Source organism: Porites lutea, chromosome 7, assembly GCF_958299795.1.
Source record: "Porites lutea chromosome 7, jaPorLute2.1, whole genome shotgun sequence".
In the NCBI taxonomy this organism is placed as follows: Eukaryota; Metazoa; Cnidaria; class Anthozoa; order Scleractinia; family Poritidae; genus Porites; species Porites lutea.
This window is the reverse complement of record NC_133207.1, coordinates 17,377,907-17,405,579: the sequence shown is the minus strand read 5'-3', so window position 1 is coordinate 17,405,579 and position 27,673 is coordinate 17,377,907. Positions and strand designations below refer to the sequence as shown.

The window sequence follows — 27,673 nt, the reverse complement described above, 5'->3', positions numbered from 1 at the left end:
CGTTTCAGCGCCCAACATTTATCCGCCCTGTTCCCGTCATCCCCCTCTCGCGCTTCTCGCTTGTCTCCAGCTCTCGCGTATTGTTTCTAGCTGCACCTCACTGAGCCGTGGAAAAGCCTATGAAAGAGGCAGCCAACATTTTACATAGTTTTGATCTCAGTCTGTCCGAGTTTGTTGTGTGGTGAAGATTCTTAGAGAAGCTGTATTCAAAAACTGAAAATTCAAGGCGGAAAAACGCCCGAGAAGTTATTACTAAAACTCGACATCGAATCGTTTTGTAGGTATATTATCACGGAAAGCATCCAAGAATGGCAGTGCAGAACAAGGCTCACAAAACTAAAGGATTAGGCGTTACTGATTAACGCCGGTAAATGTTATCACGGTTCCTTTCCGTTTTATCTCCACAAACTTAAATGATTTATTAGACAAACGCTGCCCAATCATTAAATCAAGGATTTTTTAATCCTTGATCAATATCTATTACTTTTAGACTTATTTAAGTACGAACAACAGTATTCAAAAACACTTTTTTATGAAACAGAAAATAACATCTTTCGCTTTCTGGAAAGTACATGAAATTTTTATAAATTACTAACTCTTGTTACAGTATGTAAGAATTTAAAAATGAACACCTATTCCCTCAGAAACAGATTAAGTGCAACCAGTAAAATAAATTCACTAACGTATCATGTCTTTTGTTTATATACCCTACTCTAGCGTCCAGGGAACGAAAACGCATCATCAGCAGCTTAACGTATAACGCGACAATAAATTAAAGTTTCTTAAATCTAAGTTTGTATATATCGCTTGCTCTGTTACAATAACTTAATTCGACACCGCTTTCTGTGGTAAATCTCCTCTCATGAGCCGCGCGGGAAATCATATGCCCAAATAAGGCGAGTTTCCAGTGGAATCGACAGGTACGACGCTGTTTTTGTTACCAGACTCCTGTCAACACTCCGCCGCTCCAACCAGGGGAGAGCTGGGTAAGAATGAAGACCGGGGATGGTCTGAAACTATTCATTCGGCCTTGATAATCCACGCGCACTTTCACGAATCTACGTAAAAAGGAGGAATAGAATATAGGAAGAGATATCAATTATCGTGGTTTTGTATTATAGGCTTATTTGTTGTTTTACGTACGGAGTCCAAAGTCTGTCACCTTAATAAAGCTTATCGAGGGTGTCCAACGACGTGCTACGCGGCTTCTCCTACCTAATTTAACTTACCATGAACACCTTCAGCAGCTCAATCTTCTCCTATTGGTGTACCAAAGAGAAGTTAAAGACATAACAACATTTTATAAACTGAAGTGTGGTTACTATAACTATTCAGTTGAAAGATATTTTGACTTTTGCTCAGACAAAAGATTAAGGTCATATTCTAGTAATAAGTTAAAGATTAACAAAGTCAGAACGGAATTATTCAAAGGCACTTTTTTCAATAGATTACCATATTTATGGAACAACCTGCCTGATAAACTCAGGACCTCTAATTTAAGCCTATCATTATTTAAAAATCAATGTAATGAGTTCTATAAAAAAAAAAGCTTCGACCCTGACCACCCGCATATCACTTGGATGTAGTGATCGATGTAACAATTATTTTCTGATTAGATTAATCTAGGATATGACATATTATCAATCATAGTTTTTACATTTAAGATATAATTTTAATGTTTTCTTTTTTCTTTTTCTTTATTTAAGTGTCTGTTGTAGTTTTTGGGTGGACTAGCTCGAATGGTTCGTATGTTCCCTTCTAGTCCTTCCCCACTGCAATAATTTTTTTTTCCTAGTATGTAGTTAATTGTTCTCTTATGTAATTTAGCTAAGTTTTCTGTTTTGCAGTGAAAATGGAATAAATTAAATTAAAATTTAAAAAAATAGTCACTTTGTTGACGAGCGCGTCGTTCTAATCGCTTACTGCTGGTCTTTATCACTAAGGTAGACTGCTCACAGTCCCCTATATTTCAGTAGGATCGTCGGAATCGAGCACGTGTGATTAATGTGATTACTAAAATAGAAGCTAGAATAAACATAACAACAACAACAACTACTGTGCTGTTTCCAATAACACATACCCGTCTATGACCTTTGCTAACGTTTCGAAAAAACTACTTTCGCCCGGAAGTTGTATTCGGCACTTGAACAATTTGCCAACTTCGTCTCCTTACCCAAAGCGCCTTTCCAATGTCTCATAAATGACTTGTAAATGAAGATTCGTATTTAAGTGAAGAATCTCGATGATTTCTTTTATGGACGGAAGCTGATCCTTACCCCAGGAAAATAAGATGACGTCTATAGGGCACTCGCCAAGGTCTCCACGCGGCCCAGCTAGGGTGGAAAGAAAGTCACCGTAAATTCAAAATTGAACGACAATTTTTGAAACAGTACCTACTGTAAATCCTCTATTTAGCCCCCCCCCCCCCCCCCTATAAGCCCTTTTTCTAATGAGCCCCCCCCCCCACCTCCACACACACACACACACACACCCGACCTCAGGGGAAGAAAGTTATTAGTTATTAAACCCCCCGTTCTTTTAAGCCTCCCTCTTCTCCCTCCTTATTTTTTATTAACAAATAAATAGAAGATAGCTTATCTGGTATGGTTCATTCATTCATTCATCATTCTTAAGTCATGTGCTTACTCATTTCCACTTTGCGTCGTAGTTCCTTTGTGAACAATTGAGACCATCCTTCCGGTGCCCAATTTCGATGACTTAATTACGCCCTCCCCCCTCTTCAATAAGCGCCCCCCCCCCCCGCCCCCTCACCAGTCAAACCTGCATAAAATAAATAACCCCTGGAGAACTTAACAGAGGATTTACGGTATGCTTAAAAGAGACCGAAAAGCTCGCAGAGTAACCATGAATAAATCGTTTTAGAGCAATCAAAGCAGAAATTCCATACTGATGACGCGTCACTGCCCAGATCTGGGTATTGCTTCTGATCGCATGAAGCAAATTTTCCCACGCGACAAGACAAATCAGAAGCACTACCCACATCTGGGGAGTGACGAGTCAAAAAAATGGAATTTCTGCGCTCGTTTGTCAGACGTCATTTCGCGGGGAAACCAGTTGTGGCGTCACGAGATGTCGGCTATTTTCTCGGGCTAATGAATTTTGGTTAGAGTGCAAAGATGCATTCTTACATTTTGAGGCCATTGCTTTCAAATGGGTTAGTTTACACATGAAGAGCTCATTAAAATTATCTTTAATAGTAACTTCAAAAAGACGGCGTTTCTTGTAACAAATGAATATAAATCGAAGATCGTTTGTTTTTATTCATTTTAAATTGAAGATTAATTTTCACTTTAACGAATTAACTTGATTTGTACGTAATGCAAGATTTGATGCACTGATACAATCCCATTTTAAGTCCTTTGTTAATCACGCAAGCCTTCAGGTCCTTCAGAATGTTTTAAGTTAAGATACTAATCCAATGTTATACTTGTAAAATTGCTGGTAAAACTGCCTGTTTACTACCAATTTTCTATGTGTGCATCTCAATAGCCCGTACTAAGGTCCGCTTTAGTTTACCCGCATATCCATCCCCAATGATTCTTAAGTTCCAATAAAAACCATTTTCCTGGTTGAAGATAACTGCTACTCCCCTTGCCTAGTCTCCACGCCTCATTATTCCGCGCGGTCTGTGCGTTTCGGGTCACGTGGTACGAGCCAGTCTTAGTACGAGATACAAATTCCTAATCTGCTTTTAATAGTGTACTATTTAAGCTATATAATCCAATTATTGCATAGAAAACCCATAGATATATATAGTTAGCCAAAACTACAGAACATATAACCAATAATAACACCGTGTCATAGTTTATATGGAATGCTTCCTTTTTTATATGCAGATACATGTAAACTCAAGCTAGGATCAGTTTTTCAATATTTAGCCCACGTCTAGCCGCACCCTCCCCCCGACACAGGTGCGGTTACAAGTAGGCTATTCAATATTGTTCACTTCACTGACAAGAATTATTTGGCAACTATTTGACGAAGTAAGACCCGAATTAGTTCGAGATATCTCGAGATCACTTCGATCTCTTTGATTTGTTCTTTAACTTATTCGAGGAAGTAAGAATTATTATTTTGACGTGCCCGAGGTTTGAACCGACTCACCTGTGTGACCCTTCAGATCAGAGGAGACTCTAAGTTGAGGGATTAGCCGATTGCACCACTGTGACCCACCACTGCGGCTCGTGTGCCACTTCTTTGTTTTTACGACATTTTGACGTCATCTGTGATCTATTACTGAACAGACGCACGGCAACATGGAATCTATTTGTTAACCATACTCAACCTAATTGACTCCTTACCCATGCCTTACATATCTTTACAACAACAACAACAACAACAAATTTTATTGAAAACTGGATAATTATATAACTAATTACATTACTTTCCCAACCGCAAATAGAGTTATGAAAATAATCCAGGCGAGGGAGCTGAAGACATATTACAAGTACAAGGTTTATCTATAGATGGACTAAATAACAGTAAAGACACTACTACACAATAAGTACAATAAACTAACATAAAACAAGGTAAGTACCCAACGATTAGGAAGAGAGGCTAACCTTTGTATTAAATAACTTAATAAGACGGGAGACTTCGACAAAATAATCTTCTGACCGCAGAACATGAGTAATCAGTACATGAGACTGTTATGCTGTTTTTGAAGGCTGATGTAAAAAAAAAACAGAGAATTTTTCACTGTTTGTTTTGTTAGACTTGGTACTCACCGCTAGTAACCACATATTTGACTTGGGTCTTAACGTTTAGACCCAAGTCAAAGTTAGAAGGATTTGTATGGAACTGGGCCTGAATATCTCAGGGACAATTTGCCCCGAAATGCTAGTTTTTGGCAAGTACAAATAGGCCTCTTGGATATTGCTCTTTTCAGAATATCCTAACAAATCCCATAATTTCACAAATTGACACCTCACTCTCACCCTATATTATTTCTTACTATTCCTCCCCATTTACAATTAATTCCTCAACTACGACACCGAGATGTACGCTCCATAGCGTCTTGTTTCTAGCTACAATGCGACAGGGACTTTTTTCCTAACCTTCCTGTCGATAGGCAGCCTCAGCAACGATCGACAAAAGCGGTATCATAAAGAACCGCCCCCCCCCCCCTCCTTTCTGAGGCCTCAATGTAACAGTTAAAAGCATAGGTGTACGGGAAATTTTTTGCCAGGGGGGGCGGTAAACCATTTGCCCAAAAAATTTTTGCAAGTTGCCCGAATTTTTCCGAAACGTATAGTCGAAAAGAAACGATGGCCATACGATGCAACAACAGAGGCCGCACTGGCATATGAAGGTGGCTCGATACTGTAACAGTTTTTCAGGGTCAATACGTCCCAATTCTGAGCATAACTACGTCGCCATAGACAAACATTTGGAAAAATTGCCACCACAGTTTTATTAGATAAAGATGAAAATTTGTCATGATCAGGAATGCAATGACGTCGGAGTTGTCATAGCAACAAGATGACGCCATTGCCTATATTACTTGCAGTAATATTTCTCGGCACAGGGAACTGTTCTCACAAAATCGTTCACGGAAACGTTTTCCTCAAATAGTCGCCTCGATGTTCGTGAAGTTAAAACGGAAACTGTGAGAGTGTTATACTTTGGAATGACGTTTTCATCGTTAGAAATATGGTAAAAAACGAAAATCTTGCTGTTTGGCCGTTTTCGAACTGAGAACTAGTCAGCCGCTTCTTCATTTTCAGATCCATTGCTGATGCTATCTGCCATACACTTTTCTACGAGCGGAAGATGATTCTATTAAGATATGCGGAAGTTTATTCTAATCAATTCACGACTGGAGAGAGCCCATTCCAGTTAGTGCAGTGCAGTACAGTGCTCAACAGTAAAAAACCTGATATAAACCTGATGAAGACTGGTATTGGCCAGTCGAAATATCGCAACTTAACTCTATTCCACGTTGTTTGATCAGTCCCTGCAAAAGTCTTCTTGACTGTAACGTTTCGATCTATTTTGACTGATCACGATCTTTACGGATCCGACGTTGAGTAGGATTGATCGTACACGGTTTTTGCAGTGGTTTTTTTACCTTAACTAAACACTTTAAAAATTTATAAATATGTAAATCAACGTGTGATACCCTTTCCTAATAACCAGAAACTCATCACGTGCTAGGCAACCTATGTCTCGAGAGAATGTAACTTGATTATTACGCCGACCGACGTCAGGATTTTTGTCAGAATAAAATATAAAATATTTATCTCTTCAAAATAACAATAAAAAAACAACGAAACGTCTTTAAAACCTGGCTTTGCCCAAATTTTCTCTTGCTGCCCAAAAAATCTGAGTTACCCCAAAATTTGGGGGGGCTGCAGCCCCCCTCGCCCCGCCGGCCCGTACGCCTATGGTTAAAAGCTACCATAATCTTGGTTACTACTCCAAAGGGGATCTCTTAGTTCATCGATAGATATGTAAGTAATGTTATCCTTTCGAAACCGTCGGGCAATTTTCTTGACAAGATAAATAATTACACGGAATGTTTGCGACATAATGGCTAAAACAGCTAGCAAGAAAAACAATGCGGGAACAAGTCCCATTGCAGCTAACTCGAACCACTGAAGTCCCTTCAGGAAAACCTTGTTTCTTCCCTTCGGACTTATGCCGGAAGACAGGAGAGTGGCCTTTATCAGGCTGATTAGGGCGACGATTGCCAAGGTGACCAAGGACATCGTTTCCGCTTTGTTGGCGGTGTTACTACGGAATGGGCCTTGATTATGTGGTGGATGGCCATGAAGACGCATGCGCTAGCCATGAAGAAAAATCGGATCATAGCGTTAGGGATGAACGAGTGAAATGTAAGAAGGATGAGCCGTCGACCAATCATAACGCTCTCCCAGTAAAGAGTGCCTTCATCTCGATCATTAGGATCGCGAAATGGCTTGTGTAGGACCTTTATTACTTCAGCGCTATTGTTCGGTTTTGCTGCAGCTTCTTCGCTACCATTTTCTTCATTTCTTCTCTTGAACACGCGCTTGAAAAGCCAATAGATTAGAAATGGCAAAGGAATAGCACAGGCTGCGAGAAATTCACCTGAAGAAATGGAAAAACTGTACAGCTTTAAAGAACCGCAGTACAGGACTCCGATAAAGGGTACCACAAACACGACGATGTACCCGAGAAGGATGTATTGCCACGGCTGCCAACAGATCGTGGTACCATCAATGAACAGTCGATGCTCATCCCCAGTTCTCACACAGTGCATCAGAGCCAACGAAGTTTCAGCCAGTCTATCGTATCCTAGCAACAATATCTCCAAGGTGACCGCCGCATAATAGCTCAACGATGGCTTTCTCAACTTCTTATGGAATCTGCTGATAACCAAGTGGGCGCAGAAAATGAGGGCGAGGTTCGCCATTGTTGCAAACACCACCAAAGAGAGAAGTAGTTCTTTGGTGACTGGGGTTAGTCCCGGAAATGGACACTCGATTCTTAGGTAAACAGCGCGGACTTGAAAATTGAACGCTGAAATTATAGCAACAACGAGGGGCATTTCTGGGACCAAGTCGTCAAGAGAAATGCTTAACAGCAAATCGGCGACTTGGTAGTAATAGAAGGCGATTTTTGTATAACCACTGTCTGGCTCGTCGCAGTTTTCACTGTTTTCTTGGTTTTGTCCTCTCTCCTTCTTTTTCATGAACCATAAAATCTGTTGTGGACTTAGAAGTCGAAGCAAAGGAGGATCAATTAACAGATAAAGCGCCAAGGCAGCCGAGAAAAGAAACATCGCTATCCAGAAGAGGTAATCTTTACATTGAGCTGTTTTTCTGCATTCAGAATTAAATAGTGATTCAGTGTAACCAGGTGAGCACTGGCCACACAGAAAACCAGTCCTGTTTCCATGGCAACTGTTATACTCTAACGATTGCGGGCTTGGTGAACGGCAGTAACCCTTGGGACAGGGAACAAATTTGAGTACTTGCGCATCGCTTCCCGGCACATTGTATCCCCAGAAGTTTTCTATTGCCGCGATGCTTGATTCGTTTCTTATACATGTAGCTCCCAAAGGACATGGATGACATTGGAATGAATCATCTACAGAAAGACCTTTTGAAAAGCCAGTTTGTAGGCTGTAATATCCGGGAGAGCAAAGCTTGCAGGAAAACCAAAGGACCGTCACGTTTTCTATGCAAAAGCGTTGTCTCTTTTCGGTGTATACAAAATGCGTTGCATTTGCGAAAGAGATCTGACTTCCTTCGCAGCGAATGCTAGTTTCGCGGTCGATATCAACGTATCCTCCGTTGTAAACTGCCAACAGAGAAAACGAACGCCTTGTAGAGGTGTTTGAAAACATAGACGAGTTCCGAAACTTGATGGGTCCTCCGCTTTCAGAATAAAAGAAGGCGACATTTTTGAATTTCCTGCCAGAGATAGTTGTTTGGTACGTGCTACTAACAAAAGAGCAGTTGACGAATTCAACTCGACCAGTTCCATAGGCGGAATAAACTTGACCTGTGTGCTTTGCTGCCAAATTGTTTTCAAAGGAGCAATTCCGAAAGGTAGTGTTTCCGTTACTAAGATACACTGCACCCCCATTGAGCCCAGCGTTCTCTTGAAATAACGTATCTTCAACAGTCACGTGAGTGTCGTATCTCCATAAAGGGTGAGTGTTGTTGTTTATGTTTCGTTGGACACACCCTGTTTTGTAGCGTTTGTCCGGGTTGGAGAGAATCGAAATAGCACCTGTTGCCGTTTCATAAGCAAACTTACTATCACCATAGTTCCACAGCTCTTGGCTAACAGACGTGCAGTGGCGAAAAATCGACTGGCGTATGGTTACATACTTCTTGCCACGGAAGTAAAGGGCGAAATAGGTGGCTGGACGAGAATCAAAAATCACTTTGTCTAATTTTACTGTGGCCGTCGATGTTTTAGTTTCGTTCCCCACTGCGGGCATATAAAATCGAATCGCGTGACCGTTTGATTGGCCGATGAAATTCGTGTTGTTCACTGTGAACGATACAGACCGAGCCTCTCTTACAGTTATAGACACATCGTAGAAATTGCGTTTAAAAGTGCAGTTTTCAATTAGGATTTTGACAGGCTTCAAAGGCAACTCGCTGGGAAACAACCATTTTTTGGATGTTTGTAATCCGTGTCTGCAATAGGCGATGGTCACGTTCTTGAGCAAAATTTCATATTTTGGGCTGATTATCAGGGCTCCGTTTTGATTATTGTACATGGACGTGTTGGCTAGCAAGACCTTTCCTCTGTGCTTTTTCAGTGCTTCGATTCTCACGAAAACACTTCCATTGTAATGATTGTCGGTGAAATTAGACTTCAAAATTGAAACATCTGTCTTCCAAGTACTAGTACTTGCTACGAATATACCTCCAGAGATCCTTGAAACAGTGTTTTCCCAGTGAAAGCGTTCAAATTCCACGAACCCACTCTTCATCATAACAAAAACACTGCTGTGTGAACCGGCGCAGTTTTTGACGCGGACGTTTCTAAAATGCGCGTTCAGAACATAAGTTTTCGGTTTAGCTTTAAGACTGTGAGTTTTCCCTACCAGAACCGCAGAGCCCTGGGTTTCTGATTCACATTCAGAAAAATTTACATTAGTGAGTTCAAGCGTTAGCAGATATCCTTTTACAGTGTTGAAAGAAATCGCACCGCCACCGGAATATGCCTTGTTTCTCTCAAAGGTAGTGTTTGTAACAACCAGGAAAGCTCTGAGTTTGCATTCAATACTTAAGGCTCCGCCCTTTCCTTTTTTCACAGTTTGCCCGACAAATAAAGAATTTTCGATTTGCACTTTAGCCTTGCTGGAAGAAATCTTAATGCACCTTAATGCCAAATCATTACTGTTGTTACCGCAGAGAAAGTGATGAAATCTTGTATCAGTTTTTCTTACTTGGGATATGTACATGCTATCCATAAAGCGCCTGGCACTGTTTGTTGTGTTAGATGACCTCAAGTTATTGTTTAATAGTTTTACATGGCTGTATACTTCCTTTGTGTTAGCTGTCGGTAATACTAGCAGCATGAAAGGAGTCTTGTTTTCGACGCTTGTGACGTTTTTTACTGAAATATCAGTTTGCACGGATGAATTGGATTTAATGTTGGATCGTATGGAAATCACGGGCCCAGTTGACTGATTTGATTGAAGGCCATTCTCTTGAAATATGGTGTTGTTCACGCCAAGCGTGAGGGAAAATCCCCTTTTGTTTCTTATCCAGACTTCAATGCATCGTTGGTTGTTCAGAAATAGAGATGGTCCCTGTATGTGTAACTGGAGTGTGGGAATATTTTGCGTCCGAACGCTGACGGCTGCTCTTTTCCCGGCGTTCTTGAAAGAGCAGTTTATAAGCTGAACGCTGCTACAATCATCAAATACAAGCGGCGCATGCTCGAATGCAATCCCAGACAAGATGATTTTCATTCGTACTTTACCTTTATGAAAGCGAAATCCTTTTTCACACTTAACATGCGGGGTAGAATCGAGGCGTTCTATGGACACGCTTTTGTCAATCGAAATTCCCCAATATTGATCATTCGTCAGTCTACTCTTGCAGTCAAAGGGCTGGTCCTTCGTTCCAGAACCATCTAGATGAATGCGTCCGTTTTTTCTAACCTGTTGAACAGCTTTTGCTATCGACCGGCATGGTTCACTCTGAGGGCCACAGTTGTCGATATCTTGACCATGAATGGAAACATAGACGTCTGTACGGCTGCCGTCCTCTATACCTTGGTTTCATAAATGTAAAAGAATTAAAATAATTGAGAAATGATTTTCCATTGGCACACAACGACGATTTCCTCCTAAACACGCTTTTTAGGCTATCCAGAGTACACGTAGATTTCTAGCGCGGAAATGCATTCTAAGCGGCGCTATAAAATTTGTGTCTGTTCGGTCATCGAGGGCAACTTGAGTCTTTTCGAAATTACAGGGGCTCAGATATCATTTCTCCGAAAATTTTTTATACAATTTAGCGTATTATGATAATGAGAATTTTTCTTATTCCTTTCTCCATCACATTTTTGAATCCCAAAATTTCAGGTTTCCTTTTTTCGACGAAAAATAGGTTAATCTTGGGAGTCAAATGAAGAATTACAATTCAGAAAATGGTAGTGAATTATTAGATAGGCTTCGAAAACTGTACGTGAAAAGAACTGTCATCTAGAAAATTTTAGCTGTCCTCAAGGACCTAAATCAGAGGTAATAGGCAATTCTAGGCAACATTTGCATCTCCGAATAATGTTTTACAGAAAACCGTCGTTGGATGCCCCTGACTCTAGCAGTTATAAACTCAAGGTATGCGACATAGCCCTGATATACTGCAATGCTCAAATCAGCGCCCAATACTCTTTTAAGTTCCTAGCCTGTGAACAGAACCCTCCCCCCCCGCCCCCCCGCTGACGCTGAGGGGAGGGGAGCGTCTGAGCCCAGGTTCTGAATCGAGCGTAACTCGCTTCATTCAAGGTGTTTCGATACAGTTTTTCAGAGGTCACACCGATGTTTTTTAATCGCCTTAAAAGTGGGTTTTTCCTTGTCCGATCGCGGTAAAATTTTCACCAGTAATTGGCTATGGATTGAAATTTGTGAAAATGTAGTTTTAAGTAAAGCTGATATTACTATGACAACAACAAACAAAAAACTTTGAAATTGATAAAAGCCGAATTTTGTGTGATCTTGACCAGCTACTGAAAATCTAACAGTAGGAACTTAAGGCTGTAAAGTTTGGTGTTTAGCAAACAATCTCCGAAAGAAGTAAAAAAAAAAAAAATTGTACGTTTAAACAAGACTAAAACAAAAATACATTTTAAACCTTAACTTTTTTTTCAAAGCGATTGCGAGAATGAAATACTGAAGGGAAAGCGCCCTTTTATGTTAAACACATAATAGATTGTTTACTATCCAATCAGGGTTAAAAGAGCCCGGGCAAGTCTAGGCAAGCCTATTGTTCCTATTGTAGTAGAGTGACGCTCATTAGTAAACCTATCCACCTCATTATATATGGAGGAAGGCACTTAATTAGTATGCAGGAAATCAAAATTAGTATGCAGGAAGACACATACATATCTGACATATTAATTGAGGAAATCCACTTTTTGAGAGGGAATTAAAAGGGAATCCTGATATATCCTGGGATATACTGCGGTATATATCTGAAACGACTGGAACGAATTGTTTTAAAATCTCTTCACATAATCTTCATAATGTATATAATAAGGCCTGAAACTTTCATTGAGATTGACCCACTGCAACATCTTAAAATTTCAAGACAAACCTATCATACGAACCTGTCAAAAATCTGCGTTACAACATTCACCGTTTTGACGTTATGCTTAAAATTTTCCAAAATGATGCGCGCTATACATACCTCCATGACTAGTACACTTTAGTTTGAATTTATCGCATCTTTTGAATGTAAGACATTGACAGTACTCACACTGAAATGTTCTAGTCAGGGATATATTTATTGTCTGCATTAATTTGGGAAAAATTAACAGAACGTCAAAACAGTGAATGTTGTAGCTCGGAATTTTGACCAGTTCGTAGGATAGGTTTGTCTTGAAATTTCAAGCTGTTGAAGTGAATCAATCTTAATGAAAGTTTCAGACATTTTTATATACCTTCTAAAGATTATGTGAAGATTATGTGTAATATCGAATTTACTAAAACCTACATTTTGTCATAAATTTCAATTTAAACACAATCATTGTTGAAAATTTAATATAGCGATGAGACAAGGATAAAATCACTTTTAAGGCGATTGAAAAATTTTGGTATGGCCTCCGAAAAACTATAATATCGAAACACCTTAAACGGAGGAGATAGATAATTACTTCAGCAATAGACCACACTTTCTACGGGTTTACCGGCGTGATAACCCACGCGGGTTCGGCTCGTGATTTACAAGCTTTTCTCGTGTTCTCCCAACATCCCGCGTGGGTTATCACGCCCGTAAACCCATAGAAAGTGTGGTCTATTGCTTAACTATACACGTGTCTACAAACTCATACTTCCATTTTCTATGTATATGATATATAGCAATTATTGAATGTGGCTGAGTATCATCTGAATGATTATGAAGATCGAGGAGGGTGTTATGGGATAAAACACTCCAAGATCTCTATAATTCTTCATGAGATACGAAAGCCGAATTCAATAAAAAACAATTCCTAGTTTGAAATTTTCGCTTGAAAACATGATGTCTTTACCCGTGAATACATCGCCTTTATAGTTATGTCCCTAAAGCGTCGTAGTCATGTTAGAATTCTGATATATCTAACGTGGGCTATAACATAATGCCATTTCATTAGGGATTTTTTAATGAACCTAGGCTAGACTTGCCACAAGTTGACTGCGTGAGCGCCGAAGGCGTGCAACGACAGAGACGGGCTTTGACAAAGTCTCTATCGCACCTAGCGCCCGTCGGGGCTCATGCAGAAAAGAATCCAGTCGTTTTGTCCTAGCTCATGGCCTTTACATTTTCGACATTTTCACCAGCGCTATTGTAATCTTCTAGTAAGGCTGCAGGAGAAATTTTTCGAGAGAAACGAGAGTCGACCCTGATTACATGCTTGAAGAGTGCAGGGAAAAAAACCATCTGTCATTTTCGGTTTCGTTTCTTCCACCGAAAATTTATAGACTGGATACAAAAATTACCCCGGGCGTCTAATGTTTTTCTTCTGAAAACTGAATCGATTACTGAAACAGTTATATGTTTTGGGCGAAAAATGCCGTTTAAATTTGCTCTCTTTAAGGGAGGAATATGAATACGAGTTTTTAAAAGTGATAACAGTAAAAACTAAAAAGAATTTCAGTCGTAGAAAGATATTAAGAGTGCGTTGAGTTTATGTGCTCGTCGTTAATTTAATTTACAGAGAATCTATTACAAACACTTAAAGAAATAGAATTCAATAAACCTAGACTTGTCACAAGTCGACTGCGTGAGTTCCGAAGGCGAACGACGGCAGAAACGGGCCTTTGAGAAATTAAAGTCTATATCGAACCTAACGCCCGGTCGTGGCTCATGGAGAAAAGATTCCCGGCAGTCGACTTGTCCTAGTTCAACTCATGGCCTTTACATTTTCGACATTTTCACCAGCGCTCTTGTAAATTTCTAGTAATTAAGGCTGCAGGAGAAATTTGTCGACCGAAACGATATTCGACCCTGATTACATGTTTATTTCTTATATTGCGCAGTCTAGCATGCGATAAAGATATGAGCGAATATTAATGAAGAATGCAAGGGAAAAAAACCTTTTTCATTTTCGGTTTCATTTCTTCTCCCGGAAATAGCTTATAGCAGACTGGATATTAAAAATACCTCAGCGTCTAATGTTTTTCTTCACAAAACTGAATCGAATTACTGAAACGGTTATATGTTTTGGCCGAAAAATACCGGTTAAATTATATTTTCCCTCTTTAATCGAATCTATTAGAAAAATTTAAAGAAATAGCAAAACGGAAAGAAGGAGGCCTTTACCTGTACTGCTGCTTATGGAGAAAACAAGGAGACAAATAATCCAGCCAAATTCACAAAGCAACATGATCATTTGGGCAAAGATCCAAGAGAGTGATGTTTCCTTTCGCCTCTCTGGTAAAGCAAGCTTTCGGGCTTTGCCGAAGCTGGATTTTACAAACTGAAACTTCCTCCAAATCACGTGAATTAAGAAACGAAAGGCAGTTTCTCGGTTACCGCAGGTGGCGTTCTAGTATTAGCGTAAAACAATTCTTTCGGTTAAATTTGAAAGAACTGGGTTCTTTTGCGAGTATTCGTGCCCGGTGACTGCTTCCTCTTCTCTAGATACGTATGTAACGACATGGAAAGACCATCTGACAACGCTGGTCACGCGATTTATTTAGTTTAAAAATGTCTGATACCGTTCTTAAGTAGCCAATCAAATTCGTAAGTGAAAAAAACACAATGAGAGAATAAGCCCCTCCAAATATAAGGCCCCCAAACGCGTAACACAAAAAGCCCTCAGTTAAATCGTCCCTCCAAATATAAGCCTCCGGGGGCTTGTGCTTGGAAATGGCCCTCAATTTCAAAATAAAACAGAGCAAAAACTGTACAGTAACAGATAAATTTTCGCATTTCCCAAAGAAGTATTACTTGCACCAAATGATTATAGTCAAAGAGTGTCGGCACAGTCAATTGCTCTTGGCTTTACGTCCTCAAGGCGAGTTTCAGTAAAAACTTTCTGCAAATTACTGGCATGAATTTCCTTCCGACTATAAGCTAGCCCAATCGATTTTGAGACGTAAATTTCCCTCCCAGTATGGCCTAGCCAATTTTGAAACGCAAATTTCCCTCCGTGTATAAGCCCCTACGAATATCAGCCCCTACAAAAATAAGCGCCACGGGGCTTATTTTCGGAATTTTACCGTAACTTACTAAAGACAATACACGAAGACACTGGCCAGACATACTAAACATTGTACCCTTGTGATGCCGGGCCATCTGTAATAAACAACTGTATTATAGGCTTATTTGTAGTTGCATACGGAAAAATCCTCTAGAAAGCTAAAGGGAGCTTAATTTCTTTTGAAGCATTCCACACTGCCCTCAGATAGATGCGTCCTTTTAAAGAAATTCGTAAGCGCCCTCACCACGTTCTCATTCTCCCTATTCTGAAACTTATACTTCAAAATATGACTGTATAATAACCAGCCCTGTCGCAAGAAACTAGGCTACTTGGTCCTGCGATGAACTTTCGCTTTTAAAACTTTAACTACAATACATGTTTGGGCGGCAAAACTGTCGGACAAACCTGATAATTTTTCCGCCGAACAGTTTCGACGTCGGAACATTACTTACGTAACTTAAAATGTTTTAGAGTATTTATTCAGTTCGAAAGCAAATAAAGTTACTGAGCATCTCCAAAAGAGGCAGAGCTTAAACTGAAACTATTCAAAATATATATATATATTTTTTCTGATAATAAAAAGAACTTCATAGGTTATGTAAATCAGCTTTTCACGATTTATGAGCGCCAGTTGTCACCAATATTTCTGCCTCGTCTCCAGTCGCTCGCGATTTCTTTTTGGGGGATATTTGAGTTAATTATTAAGGAAAGCGGGGATCACTCCCCGCTCGCGCTCTACGCTCGTTCCTATCAACCATCCCCTCGCGCTTCTCGCTTGTCTCCAGCTCTCGCGTATTGTTTCTCGCTGCTCCCCACTGAGCCTTGGCAAAGCTTGTGGAGGAGGCAGCCAACATTTTACATTGTTTTAATCTGTCTGTGCGAGTTTGTTGTGTGGTGAAAATTCTTAGAGAAGCTGTATTCAAAAATTGAAAATTCAAGGCGGAAAAACGCCCGAGAAGTTATTACTAAACTCGACAGCAAATCGTTTTGTAGCTATATTATCACGGAAACCGTCCAATAAAGGCAGTGCAGATCGAGGCTCACAAAACTAAAGGATTAGGCGTTACTGATTAACGCCGGTAAATGTTATCACGGTTCCTTTGCGTTTTATCTCGACAAACTTAGAAGATTTATTAGACAAACACTGCCCAATCATTAAATCAAGGATTTTTTAATCCTTGATCAATATCTATTACTGTTAGACTTATTTATGTACGAATACCAGGATACAAAAACACTTTTCACCTTATGAAAATAACATCTTTCGCTTTCTGGAAAGTACATGAAATTTTTATTAATTGCTAACTCTTGTTACAGTATGTAAGAATTTAAAAATGAACACCTATTCCTTCACAAACAGATTAAGTGCAACCAGTCAAATAAATTCACTAACGTATTATGTCTTTTTTTATATACCCTACTCTAGCGTGCAGGGAACGAAAACCCATCAGCAGCAGCTTAACGTATAACGCGACAATAAATTAAAGTTTCTTAAATCTGAGTTTATATATCTCGCTTGCTCTGTTACAATAACTTAATTCGACACCGCTTTCTGTGGTAAATCTTCTCTCATGAGCCGGGCGGGAAATCATATGCCCAAATAAGGTAGCAGCTTAACGTATAACGCGACAATAAATTAAAGTTTCTTAAATCTAAGTTTATATATCTCGCTTGCTCTGTTACAATAACTTAATTCGACACCGCTTTCTGTGGTAAATCTTCTCTCATGAGCCGCGCGGGAAATCATATGCCCAAATAAGGCAAGTTTCCAGTGGAATCGACAGGTACGACGCTGTTTTTGTTACCAGACTCCTGTCAACACTCCGCCGCACCAACCAGGGGAGAGCTGGGTAAGAATGAAGACGGGGGATGGTCTGAAACTATTCATTCGGCCTTGATAATCCACGCGCACTTTCACGAATCTACGGAAAAAGGAGGAATATAATAAAGGAAGAGATATCAATCATCGTGGTTTTGTATTATAGGCTTATTTGTTGTTTTACGTAGGATAGTCACTTTGTTGACGAACGCGTCGTTCTAATCGCTTACTGCTGGTCTACATCACCAAGGTAGACTGCTCACAATATCCCCTATATTTCCGTAGGGTCGTCGGAATCGAGCACGTGTGATTAATGTGATTATTTTAAAAAATAGAAGCTAGAATAAAAATAACAACAACAACAACAAAAACTGAAGTGCTGTTTCCAATAACACATACCCGTCTATGACCTTTGGTAACGTTTCGAAAAAACTACTTTCGCCCGGAAGTTGTCTTCGGCACTTGAACAATTTACCAAGTTCGTCTCCTTCCCCAAAGCGCCTCTCCGATGTCTCATAAATGACGTGTAAATGAAGATTCGTATTTAAGTGAAGTATCTCGATGATTTCTTTTACGGACGGAAGCTGATCCTTTCCCCAGGAAAATAAGATGACGTCTATAGGGCACTCGCCACGGTCTCCACGCGGCCCAGCTAGGGTGGAAAGAAAGTCACCAGAAATAAAAATTCAAACAGTACCTACTGTAAATCCTCTATTAAGCCCCTCCCCCTCAAGAAGCCCTCTATCTAATGAGCCCCTTCCCCCTTTTCAGCCTCCCTCCCAGTTCCCTTATTTTTTCACTAACAAGTAAATAAAAGATAGCTGATCCGGTATAGTTCATTCATGTCCTGGAAGTTCGGGTTTGTGTTTGAGCTGCAAGACCTCTTAAGCCATGTGCTTACGCATTTTCACTTTGAGTCCTAGTTTTCTTATGGAGAATTGATACCACCCTTATGGTTGTTTCACAGTATGGTGCCTTATATCAATGACTTAATTACGCCCTCTTCCCTCTTATATAAGCCACCCCCCTCAAACCTGCTTAATATGCTCAGAAGAGATCGAAAAGCTCGCTCGTTTAAAAGCAATCATAGGTCTATGTTAAATTACGTCTGAGAAACAGGCGCAGAAATTCTATACTGATGACGCGTCACTACCCAGATCTGAGCAGTGCTTCTGATTGCTTAAGCAAATTTTCCACGTGGCAAGACAAATCAGAAGCACTACCCACATCTGGGTATTGACGCGTCTTAAGTATGGAAATTCTGCGCTCATTTCTCAGACGTCATTTCGCAGCGAAACCAGTTTTGGCGTCACGAGATGTCGGCTATTTTCTCGGGCTAATGAATTTTGGTTAGAGTGCAAAGACGAATTCTTACATTTTGAGACCATTGCTTTCAAATGGGTTAGTTTACACATGAAGAGCTCATTAAAATTGTCTTTAATAGTCATTTCAAAAAGCCGGCGTTTCTTGTTGGGAACAAATGAATGAAAAGGGTAGATCATACAATCGTTATTCATTTTAAATTGAAGATTACTTTTCATTTTAACGAACTAAAGGCAAGATTTGATAAACTGATACAATCCCTTTTACCGTGCTTGTTAATCATGCAAGACTTCAGGGTATTGTTAACGCTTTTAGTTAAGATAATTATCCAATGTTATACCTGCAAATTGCTGGTAAAACTGCCGGGTTTCTACCAGTTTTCTAAGTATGCGTTTCAATAGCCCATGCTACGATCCGCTTAAGTTTACCGGAACATTCATCCCCAGTGATTCTTAAGTTACAAGAAAAAGCCATTCTCCTGGTTGAAGATAACTGCAACTCCCCTTGCCTAGTTCCTAAGCCTCATTATTCCGCGCGGTCTATGCGTTTCGGGTCACGTGGTCCAATCGAGTCTTAACCGTTCGTCTCCGATACGTCACCGAAATGAATATACCGAGAATGCCTAAGAAGACGCCTTACAGGGACTAGGCAACTACTCCTCTATAAATGACGGGCGTGCTCAGCGTCCCTTTTAAGGTTTTGTGGATTTGTACCTTTCAGGGGCCTTAAAGAGGGACGTGCCGCAATAGAACGCCGGGGAACTACTATCCAACCTCGTCCCCAGGGTCTTCTGTGCCGCCGCCATATTGAATAAACGAGAAGACCCTGGGGCGAGGTTGACTACAGTCGACTCTCGCCTTGAGAAACATTGCGAACACCCCGCTACAATACTCCGATAATACGGACAGCATCTAAATCGCGGGCATAACTTATAGACAAAGGAGTTTCTAGTGTCTGTCTAGTGTCGTGAAAATCACAAAGTCACTGTGACTTTGTGATTTTCACGCAACGCCTCTTAATGCGCATTGAGCAACAACCCAAATATCAGCAAAGGAGGAGGTCACTACAGCAACTAGCCAAAGTGGCTGTATCTAAATGTAGCGGAGTAAAAACTGTTGCGGTCAAGGCTCCCGTTTTAAAAGTCAGCGCTTAAACGGTAGACGAGATAGCCTCCATAACAAGCGTTATTGGGGGCGCTCAAGCAGGTTTACTGCGCGAGCGCGAAGCGCGATAGGTAGGAAAGGAGAGAAGTCCCTCCTCTCGTGTCTCGCGCTTCACGCTCGCCCCTCAGTGTCCCCCAAAACCCTAGTTGTGCAGGGCGGCTATAGACGGAGAATAACGGTCCATCATTTATCGTCGCGTATTACACTTGTTCCACTTTATCACAAAACTCTTCACCTGACACTCACTAAACGATAAAGAAGGGTCCCAATGGGGTGGTAGCTTTGACGGTTGACGTTTTTTTCCCGAGAAGCAGTCGACGCTAAAAAAAACGCAAGAAAAAACGAGGCCAATATTTTCGACCGAACAAGCTTGGTTAATAAAGAATTCATTACAGGGCCAAAAAGGGAACTTTTACTTGCGGTACCAATTAACTGTTGTGTTTGGAGGTTGTCTTCGCCTTTCACTTATAAAATTTCGAAATAATTTCAGCAATACAGGCAAGTTGTAATGTCTAAAAAAGAGTGTTTTTGAGAACATGGGAACTGGTTTTTCCAGTTTAGAGATTCTTCAGGAGCCAGAATCCCGTGAGGATCAGCTGAAATAGTGAGATTTGAAATACCTTGAAATTTTTTTTACGGTTAATATTAATTGGCATTTTTGAAGGCTGACGGTAAAGATTAACCTTTTTTGAAGGTTGACGGTTAAATTTTAGACTGTTTGACTGCTGATGGTTAGCCCCATTGAGACTCTCCTGAAGCCAACGAACTCGAACCAGAAATAGAGGTAAAACTATTAACACCGTCTGTAAATCAGATCGAAGTATCATCTCCATTTCCTAACCCAGGAGACCACTCGAAAAATGTCCAGCCCCCCCCTCTCCATAGTGGTTGAATGCGAGTTCACTTACTGTACACTGTTAACCGCCTGCCGGGGGACCGTGATACGTGTTGGCACGGTGCACGGCTCCTGCGGTGTCGTCGGAAGGAGAAATAGCCGAACTAGTGCCTAAAAACATAGCAAGAACAGCAAAAATACAACTCGACGGATATGACAATTGCTATTTGAAGAATATCTGCTGCTAGACTAAGTATCTCTTTATATCCTGAACTGGGATAGGAAAAGGCAGCTGCAGACGAGAATGTAACGTTCATCAAGGTATTAAAGAATGTTTGCTCTAGCTTGTATATGGTGCCGTAATTAGTGTTTTTTTCGTATGATCTGACGCAGCACCTATTCCCCCTCCCCTCAAATACAAACTGCTTATCCGAAATAAATGTTTCTTTTATGTTGGAAAATCGCCGCATGGATGTGGATATCATTATGACAATCTGGTAAGTAAACGCTGGATGTGAGACATTGCGAACCTCCTCTTTGAAAAATCCTAGCTACACCCCTGACTACCTTATTATAGGAACTTGACGCTTATTGAAATTAACGCGAATTCCACGTTGATTTACTGAGTCGCGTTAATTTTTGTAAACGTTAATTTCCGCGCCGTTAATTAAGTGGAGCATTAATTTCTGCGATCTTTACTGTTTCCATTCCAGAAACAGTGAAACTCTGAAGAACCCTCGAAGTGGCCTCAGTTCTTCGCTTGACCCCCTTGCGTACGTTCAGGGAACCACGAACAAAGTTTTGATTTCGGAATATACGTTTAACTTTGTTCCCGTTATCTCAGCAAGTTTTGGTTCTTTGTGAACGTCGCGTTAATTGACTTTGTTTTGAAATGTTATCCTCTCTTTCGCGTTAATTTTCTTTATTCGAAAGCCGTTTTCCACTTAAGTCGCGTTAATTTCCAATACCTTAATTTCATTCACCATTTTCACATAAACCATAATGCCCCTTGTTTACCCTCAAACTTTTTGCATAACCATTGTCTTCGATTTCTCTTTGGACGACTATAAATAACAATGGACCATTTTACAGTTGTGGACTTAGTACCCTAGCCTTCGAGTGAATGTGAGGCTGAGGTTGACTTTGTTTTGATGCCCTTGAAAAATACTAGTTAGCATAAGAACAACTTGATTTACATAATACAGTAGGCTTGCATCAAAACAAGGTCACCTCCAGCCTCGCTTCCATCCATAACTGTAAAATGGCCTATTCGAAACAATGGGTATGCAAAATTTTGGGGTGAAACCAAGGTGCATTATGGTCTATGTGAAAATGGTGAATAAAGCGCTAATTTCCTATAACAAGGTATACAGTTCTGCTTTCTTCAGTTAGCACGATATCCTTACCAAGCGCACGCTAGTCCATGCGTTTGGATCCTTTGAAATAAAACGACCAACTTGAAGAAAAATCTTGCTCGGTGCAAATTACAAAAGAATAAAAGAACTTACTGTAAACAATTTCTCGCTCATCAATTTCATTCTTGAGTTTCTGCAGCTGATACAGCGCCTCGCAAAAAGACTTGTGGTCTTCCACGTTTACATGAACGTCCGGACCAACCGGGTGAATAATACCAGATTTCCACCTTCTAGGGAACTCCTCAAACAGATCCCCTTGGGGTATACTCGGTAACATCCCCGTACCATTGCCAAAGATCCAAGTACTCCCAAGTTCGTGCAACATGCCTGTTAATTCTTCGTCGTCATCATCATTAAAGTCGAAATTATGATCGACGTAGTTTCTCCAGAAGTAACTGGTCGACAGCAACAACTGAAACAAAAAACAAAGTTTCTGCATACCCACTATCAAAAAGTTACGAGATTTAAAAAAAAACTCCAGCAACGCCATAAATCGACTGCCGCGGGAAAATGGGCAAGAAGTAGAACGCATGGAAATACCCAATTGTTGGTAAGCGCTGTAAGATAAGCTTACGTGTAGCTCCCTCCGCGGAGAAAACGGAAGATATGCAATCTATGCAAAGAGACGAAGCATGCAACTGGGCTAAACAGAGGAAGGTATGCAACTGAGCACGTGTGGAACTACACGCAATCGAAATAAAGCGCCCGAATTCATGCAACCACCGTAAAACAAGGGAAGACATATAGCCGCCCCACCCCTCCCCCCAAGGCTGTGTCCACAATACAACCGATAGTTCATACACTGGCAAGAAATCCATATCGGATATACAACAGGCTTCTGTTCACACCAGAGAACCGTGATTTCGGCATGTTCGGCGCGGCTTCTGTAACGGAGCGAGCCTATGCCGGTTTGGATGACACTCTCTGACGCACTGTGAACAGGTGTTCATATCATACCGCAGGGCTTCTTATGTTGACATGAAAAGGTATCCGGTATAATGTTACCCAGTCTCCCACCTGGCCGTCGCCATCGTTGTTGCTTATGGCAACGCTCCCAAAGTATCAACGACGGCGACAGCTATTAAAACGACTTAGGCCCGATTCAGACGCCGAACTTTTCACGAGCCGAACCTAATTCGAATTAAGGCCGACCTAAGTTATTAAGACCGGCTGAACTGATTCAGACGCCGATCTTAATTGCTGCTGAACTAAGTTCAAAAGGCGAAAAATGCTCATTTCGGTCAAACTTCCTACAAATACGTTATAATAATTTATACATTAGGTTCGGTACATGAAAAGCTCGGTGTCTGACTCAAACCCTTCGAAGTCGCTCCAAAGGCGAAATTCCCGGCCAGGCCAGGCGAAAAGAACGGCTGAGCCGTTCCAAATTGAAACAGGCGTTCCTAATTGATTCAGACGCCGAACTTTTCATGTACTTAATTCAATCTATTAGGTTAGGCTCATGAAAAGTTCGGCGTCTGAACCGGGCCTTAACGTCACTTGAAAAGTGACTTCGCGGACAAATGACATTTCAGACTATCAATTCCACAACTTTTTGACAATTTTTTCTGGAGTTGAATTCTAAAAGACTGTTTCGAAGTTCAGGAAAATAAAAAGAAAGTCGTCGTCTTGTGTTTACGTCCACCAAAAAAAGTGAAATGATGTATTTTGACGTCGTAGTCGATCGTGCAGAGAAGCTGAAGAAATGTGCAAAAAGCTTGATTCACGTACAGAGTTGTTGTTTTGCTATTCTAATTAATTAATTAATTAATTACGGATTATCTGTCTACGCCGCGTCCGAGTCCGATCTTACACCCATACAATTTTTCTTAGACCGCTGTTTTAAAAGGAAATATACGTCTAAGCCTGCAAGTGTTTATGATTTCTTAGAGAGGCAAGACCGTAAAATTTTCAGAAAAGTTTCCAATGCCAAAGGGCATCCACTTTTATCTATTATGCCTCGTGTTAAACCCTCCAGCTACAATCTTAGGAAAGAAACTTGTTTTAAACCTAAGATTAACACTATGCGCCTTAAAAACTCTTTTATTAATCGTTTAGTTTTTAAATATGAATTAGCTATGTAATATACTAGATATATATACCGGTATATATTTTTTAATTCTTACTTTTTAACTTTTTAAAATTTCTTACACTTACTTGTAACAAAAAATATGTATTTTTATCTCTTGATGGATAAAGACTTTATTATTATTATTATTATTATTATTATTATTATTATTATTATTATTATTATTATTATTATTATTATTATTATTATTAATCTAAGGGCCTGTTAACATGGAGGTGGGGGACCCCAAGAAGGTGAGGTAACCTGCTCAGGTGGGGTAACCCGCCTGTCCATATTATCTCTCATTTTAATTTGATCACGATTACACCATAGGTGAGGTGACCCGCCGCATGTTACTTCACCTACCTGGGGTCCCCACCTCCATGTAAACAGGCCCAAAGACTCCGTCTACACGTATCCGTTTTTGTTTGAAAACGGAGACTTTTTCCTCCGATCCGGTTTGGCCTACCTCTCACACTTATGCGGTAAAAACGGTCACCGAAAACGCATCTTTTCAAAAACGCTGTCCAGAGTGGAGACTCTTCTCGTCTACATGTGGAGTGATGAAAACGGGGGTTTTCGAATACGATGATGTCATAAATTATATACTACTAACATTACACTTGCTCTGTGAGGGCGGCTATCGTTTTTACATCATTTAACGTTTTCGTGTGGATGAGCCAAAACGATTCGAATACGTTACGTGTGGACGAGTATTTTTTAAAAAACGGAGGACAAAATTCTCCGTTCTCGTTGACGTCGCCGTCGTCGTTGCTTAAGCTCCCCACCGTCGTTTTTGCTTAAGCCTGCTTATTATCACCAAAGTGCGCGAGATGGACAAGTACAGACCCGGTTACGCCTTACCTTCCACTTTTTAGAAACACACATGCACACTCTGAGGTCTTTTGGCTGCAGAAACATCATAATCTGATAGAATACTTCAGGTGCCACTATATCCAGAACACCATTTCCTTGCTTTATGAGGAAGTCAAGGGTACTTGGTGTCATCGCGATCTTCATTGTGAAATTCTGAAAGGAGAGTATTTTGCAAAAAATTTAGTGAGTAACATTTCCTTAATGTGTTATCGTTTACTTGATGCAGTACAACGCTACACAATCTACCGCACGAAACAAAAGCTCCTGGCTCACGACGAAACCAGTAATCCATTTGCAATTTTTAGGGTGGCATTTCGATCAGGAAGGATGTTAGAACTTTAATTACATACAAACACTGTTTACAGGTAGCCATTATGACACCTGAAGGAGGATCATGACATGTCATGAGGTTATCCCAATATTACGGTCTCTCCAAATAGATAACCCACCCAGCCCAGGAAAGGTCGGCCACACCACCGGGGTCTGGGTCCCTACTCTTTTCGAACAGTGGTGTGGGTTCTTTGACGTCCCACAAGAACCAGATAAGTGAAAGTGCTGTGAGACGGGACCTACGATTTTTCGTCCTAGGAATTCTAACGTTTGCAGATGTCATTACAAAGGCAACACTTTCCTCTCAGTTGTTTTAAGATCCTAAGTGTTGGTCCTGCGGGGGTTTGAACTCGTGACCTCCTGCTCCCCAGACCGGCGCTAACCAAGACCAGGATACATTTTTCCAGCACATAACAAAAAAATGATTTCACAATCTTTCATCAAGTTGTTTTCAACTGTTTTGTTTTGTCACTGCAAATATCATTACGGGGAGAAAATTCAAGCCTCCTGGGAACGTCTGCGTATGAATGCATCAGGGGAGGACCTCTTTACATGGAGGTGAAGGACCCCTGCTAAGTAAGTAACTCGCTTAGGTAGGGTAACCTGCCTGTCCATATTTAATCTACCATGTGGTCACCCCACTGACCTATCGTGTAAGCATGATCAAATTAGAAGAGGCGGGTTACCCCACCTAAACCTCATTCCAGAGTTCTCTCTCGCTCGGTAGGGAGGGGTAGGAGAGAACCCTGGGAACGCGGTTGCCCTCCTAAGCCGGGTTACAGATTCCCCACCTCTAAACAAAAAGGGTCACGTTAAATCCCGGTTTCCATATAATCGCTGCGATCGTTGAAAAAATGCTCAGCGATCGCAGAGATCATATGGAAACCACTCTCCAGCGATCGCAACGACAACGATCGCTGAGATAGAACTTTCTGTATCTCCGCGATCGTTGTCGCTGCGATCGCTACGATCTCTGGAAAGTGGTTTCCATATGATCGCTAAACTTGTTTTTCTCAGCGATCGCAGCGATCGTAGCGATCATATGTAGTTAACCAGGCTTTATACCACCCCAACTTTGCTGGTTATTTAGTGATTTAGTGAACTGAACCAAAGGTTCTTTTACTTCGCTCTAGACTCTTTAAACATACAGAATGGCCGATGGCCACAAACTCCTAAAACACTTTAATAGCTCTTCCTTAAACGAGCCACAGCCATAAAACCTTGCGCAATGCAATACAACAACTGACAAAACAAGCAAATCAAGTCACGAAAACAACACGCTCCCAAAGCACAGGGTGGCATGGAACTCACTTTGAAATACCTTTTGGTTACACCACTGGTCATAGAAATGAAAGTTAATAGTAGTGTAAGACGGAAATAAATTTTAAATAACATGTCAAAATGTTTGCGTGCGAGATTTACGGAGGGCAAAGGACAGACTGGCAAACACACTTCAAACTTTGAATGGCCGGTTGTCTGCTAGTCAGACTAGTTGTCTGCCAGGCATCTCACGTTTTCGGAAGCTCTAAAGATTCAACTTTTTAAATTCTTGGATTGCATCCTCTACTTGTTTTGAAATCCTGAGCTCTAAGATCCTCTATTTCGCAGAGTGAAAACAAAAACGAGATTTCAGCGATTATTTTTGCCAAGCAAATTATTCTAAGGAAAATGTATGTCAGTGTGCAACTACCCCGCCACATTATGAATTAACTTCTGTTTGAAGATTCTGGCTATATATAAAACCAAGAAGGGCCAAGAAATATTTTCTACACTGAGGACTACAAGTTTCTCTCGTCGAACATTTCGACGGAAGAGAAAAAAGAAATCCCGGCGGTGCGTGTAGTGATGGGTTTTCGTGACTTTCAGGTCTCCTGACAAAATCATTTATAGGCAAGGCACGACAAAAATCGAAATTTCTGGCAAACAAGTCTGCAACTGTGATTGTAAATGCTAGAAATTGCAAGAGTAACGTCGAGAAGAGGATTGAGCTCTCCAAAGAAAATATTTGAAACACACCACACCAAGTTTCAAAATGTCGTTTCCGGTTCGCTGTCGGTTTAGAATAATAGAATTCGTAAATGTTTCGAGTCAAAAGAGGTTCGATTTGAGCTCTAACGTAAGAAACTCGAAAGTGATGTTACACGAGACTATTGACGAAAACATAAATAGGAAAAAAAACGGACAAACCTGTTTCGCTGCCACATCTTGTATTTAGAATCAGTAGTTTTCCAGCTTGAGGGCATCAACTATATAACACGTGGAGGAGTCGTTTACTTAACCCAAATATGGACAAAAACAAAAGGAGAAGCACGTGCCATATTGACTCATCATGCAACATTGCGTGACTGCGTGAGGAGAAAAAGAACATAGAAGACCGCCGGGAGACTAGGCGGGGACGAGGTGGGGACCGATGGGGACTCAGAATTTTTATCGGGGGAGGAGATAGTCAGTGATTTCTTTGCT

At 40.7% G+C, this 27,673-nt stretch overlaps 2 protein-coding genes across 3 annotated transcripts; both read right to left on the bottom strand.

The window, feature by feature from the left end:
* Positions 1 to 803: 803 nt before the first annotated feature.
* LOC140942793 (uncharacterized) lies at positions 804 to 27,469 on the bottom strand. Of its 2 annotated transcripts, none has more exons than XM_073391794.1 (5): positions 27,398 to 27,469; positions 24,869 to 25,033; positions 22,030 to 22,348; positions 17,600 to 17,852; positions 804 to 1,058 (listed from the first exon to the last, which is right to left on the bottom strand). In XM_073391794.1, the coding sequence occupies exons 2-5, from the start codon at positions 25,022 to 25,024 to the stop codon at positions 938 to 940; spliced, it is 849 nt and encodes a 282-aa protein (XP_073247895.1). In that variant the 5' UTR covers positions 25,025 to 25,033; positions 27,398 to 27,469; the 3' UTR covers positions 804 to 937. The 2 variants fall into 2 exon arrangements, with proteins under 2 accessions (XP_073247895.1, XP_073247894.1); XM_073391793.1 differs by lacking the exon at positions 804 to 1,058 and adding an exon at positions 15,350 to 17,303.
* On the bottom strand, positions 6,519 to 14,822 carry LOC140943274 (uncharacterized). The gene is made up of 2 exons (XM_073392344.1): positions 14,499 to 14,822; positions 6,519 to 10,749 (listed from the first exon to the last, which is right to left on the bottom strand). The coding sequence occupies exons 1-2, from the start codon at positions 14,566 to 14,568 to the stop codon at positions 6,698 to 6,700; spliced, it is 4,122 nt and encodes a 1,373-aa protein (XP_073248445.1). The 5' UTR covers positions 14,569 to 14,822; the 3' UTR covers positions 6,519 to 6,697.
* Positions 27,470 to 27,673: the final 204 nt, after the last annotated feature.